This window comes from Myotis lucifugus, unplaced genomic scaffold (assembly GCF_000147115.1).
Source record: "Myotis lucifugus unplaced genomic scaffold, Myoluc2.0 scaffold_128, whole genome shotgun sequence".
NCBI lineage: Eukaryota > Metazoa > Chordata > Mammalia > Chiroptera > Vespertilionidae > Myotis > Myotis lucifugus.
The window spans coordinates 3,673,498-3,676,425 of record NW_005871176.1 but is presented as its reverse complement, the minus strand read 5'-3'; the positions used below and the strand labels follow the sequence as shown (position 1 = coordinate 3,676,425).

The 2,928-nt window shown below is 59.3% G+C and overlaps 1 protein-coding gene across 1 annotated transcript in view; it reads left to right on the top strand.

The window, feature by feature from the left end:
* The window catches only part of MYOM3 (myomesin 3), a 50,985-nt gene that overhangs the window by 45,354 nt on the left and 2,703 nt on the right, over positions 1–2,928 (top strand). Inside the window, 3 exon segments of the mRNA XM_006094083.3 lie at positions 773–936; positions 1,143–1,179; positions 1,357–1,402. Of these exon segments, the coding sequence (XP_006094145.1) occupies positions 773–936; positions 1,143–1,179; positions 1,357–1,402 (247 nt within the window).

The following is a 2,928-nucleotide window of genomic DNA, read 5'->3' as shown; positions in this document are numbered from 1 at the left end:
TGAGGCTCTGAAATCGCACTGTCCTACGACAGGGGTGGCCGCTGGCCACTATAGGGGTTTTCGCTAGTCAGTCATCCCTTATAAGCTAGGCCTTCGCGGTCTTCGCTGCTCGCCTGCCCTCATTCTGAAGACCTGCATCCTCCATACCTCGCGTCCCCGTTACTTCTTCATCCGCTTACTGAAACGGCTGCTATCCTTGGTTTTGTTCAATCTGTCGTCATTTTAGCTTCCCTCTTCTACGCTTTCTATTCCCGTTAATCTTGTTTCTTATGCTCCTACGTCTCTTTTAAATCACTTGTGCACTACTCTACCCTGCTAGTGCTATGACTCAAGATATGCTTTAATATTAGCTCATGTCTGCATGTCAGCTGTCCGCTGCAGGATTCTTTGTCTCGCATACATGAATAATGAAGAGAGTCCGATCGTGTCTCCGTTTACCGCCTCCCTCTACGAGTTATTCTGTCTCTACGTCATGAATCCTCCGGAAGCTACTAGGAGGACGGCCTACGCTTGCCCGTGTCTGAGCAATGCTATTTCGCTCATCGCGACCCACGGATAGCCCAACTATTCCCACGTGATGATTGCTTGGAGTGATCACGGATGGTCAGACGACAACTTATGGAGTGTCGCAAGGATGCTCACCACCTTCAGCTCAGGAATCTGGAAACAAAACCCCGGGAGAGGTGTTCGGGGCCGGGGGAGCCTGTAGACCTGCAGACAGACAGCACGGGTGGGCTACGCCGTGTTGACCATTCCTCTGCCCCACATTCAGAGAGAAGCGCCTGGAGAGTGGGGACCGGGCGAGGGCTGGCACCATGCTGGATGAGATCTGGCTCCACATCCTGGATCCCAAAGACTCAGACAAGGGCAGGTACACCCTGGAGATAGCAGCCGGGAAGGAAGTCCGGCAGCTCTCAACCGACCTCTCGGGGCAAGGTGAGCTGTCCGCCTGTCTGTCCCCAGTGACAGCCCCATGGTCTTTGGGGGGGGGGGGGCATCCCCACCCAACTTGGCATTGCCCCAAGAGAAAATGGACTGGGAGAGAAAAGGGTGGAGGGCCCGTGGTGCCGAGCCCTGCACCTGCGGGTCACAGGGGCAGGCGCCCTCACACCCGCTTCCCCTTCCCTGTTTCCTTCTCACAGCTTTTGACGACGCCATGGCTGAGCACCAGAGACTGAAGTAAGTTCCTGTGTGTTTCTGTGTGAATCACAGGCCGAGGGTCCTGCATGAACTGTGCACAGGACCCCTTTCTGGGAGCCGACCAGCTCTTCCTTTCCCTCCTCGCCCCTCACCCCCACCCGAGCACCCTGTTCGTTAGCAAGTGGAGCCCTGAGCTTTTTCCCATTTCTGTTTCAGAGCCTTGGCCATCATCGAGAAGAGTAAGTCCACCAACATTTCCGTTGTTTTCATTTCCGGGGTTGGGGCGGCTTCCCAGGGAGCTTATGGCCCCTGGGAGGCTGTGCAGGTCCCAGTGGGGTCTGCGTGGCTCTGAGCTGTCATGGAGCTGCCAGGGATACCTGGGCGGTGACGGCGTGAAGACAGATGGGTAAGGACTCCGAGGGTCCCTGAGACTGTGGGCGTGGAGGTGCCCAGCGTGGGCCAAGTGCCCAGCAGGCCCATGGACAATGTCAAGTGCAAGGTCAGGTGGAACCCGACAGGCAGGGGACAGACAAGAACCAGGCTGGGCTGGCTTCTCCGCGTGAGGTGTAGGGAGGGGGAGACTTTAAAGCTGAAGCTGGTTCTGGCTGGTTCTGGAGCCTCATCTCATGAGGGCCCAGCCCCAAACCCGGAGGGAGGTGGCGCGGTGTCTGCGCTGCCTGGGGCGCCCACCCCAGGTCCATGCACCTGAACTTCATCAGGTCTGCCCCAGCCAGGCTGGACCACCCCGTTGTAGGAGGCTGCCTGTGTGGTCCCACTGACCCGGCAGATCAGAGCAGGAATTTCAGTGAGGAAAAGACTTCTGGTGGCCCGCGCAAAGCAGCCCCCGACAACGCGACAACCAGGAAAGAAACTGAATGACTCTGAGAAACAGAAGCGAGAACTCAAAACTGCTGGCTGGGCCCCCCCCCCCTCCCCGGAGGGGGATTCTCCCTCCACAGGGACATTGTCCCTGAGTCTCCCCACTTGGCGGGAAGTGCGGGCCTCGGCATTCATTAAGGTAACTGGGAAGTGGGGGTCCACCGGCCAGGCAGTGGGGAGTCCTTCAGGGGCGTGGCCTCTTAGGTGGCGAGAGTGCAGCCCGAGACCCCCCTCAGCCTGCGCCTTGCCAGGAAGTGCCGCCATGATCAGGAGGCTCGCAACCCCGTCACACCGCCATCCACTCCCTTACCCAGCACGAGCGTCCCTCCCATCCTGTGATGCGTGCCCCCAGGCAGGACACCTGTCCGGGACTCTAACAGAGGGCGCTGAATTCGCCACACACGGTTGCTGGGCTTGTGGAGTCCAGAGTCCAAGGAAGTGGACCCTTTCACCAGCTGTGAAGGGCCTGGCCACCGTTCCACCGCATCCATCTCTGGGGCCTTCTCCCCCACCCCGATCCAGGGTCCTGCTCCCCTGACAGCCGTCAGACTGACACCCGCCACTCAGGCTCTGTGCACATCCTGGTCCGTGCTCCAGGGCCCACGCTCCCACCCCTCCTGCTCCCACAGCCTCACCTGCAGCCTAAGGAACATGCTGACTTCCTGCTGAGTGATGTGCAACCACTCCCCTTGCCCACCCACATGGCCACCAGGTCCCCTCCTTGGCCAGAGCCAGTGTCCCAAAAGCTTCTGTCCCATTTTTCCTTGCGCCCCCTCCCCCCCCCCCCCTTGAGTCTCCGGTTCATCAACACCTACTGTGTGCTTTTGCCAGTTTAAGGCTCAGAGCCGTCTTATGTACCGTCTTTCCCAGTTCTTGAGGGAGGGGCATCCCATGGCCCCCTCCAGGTGC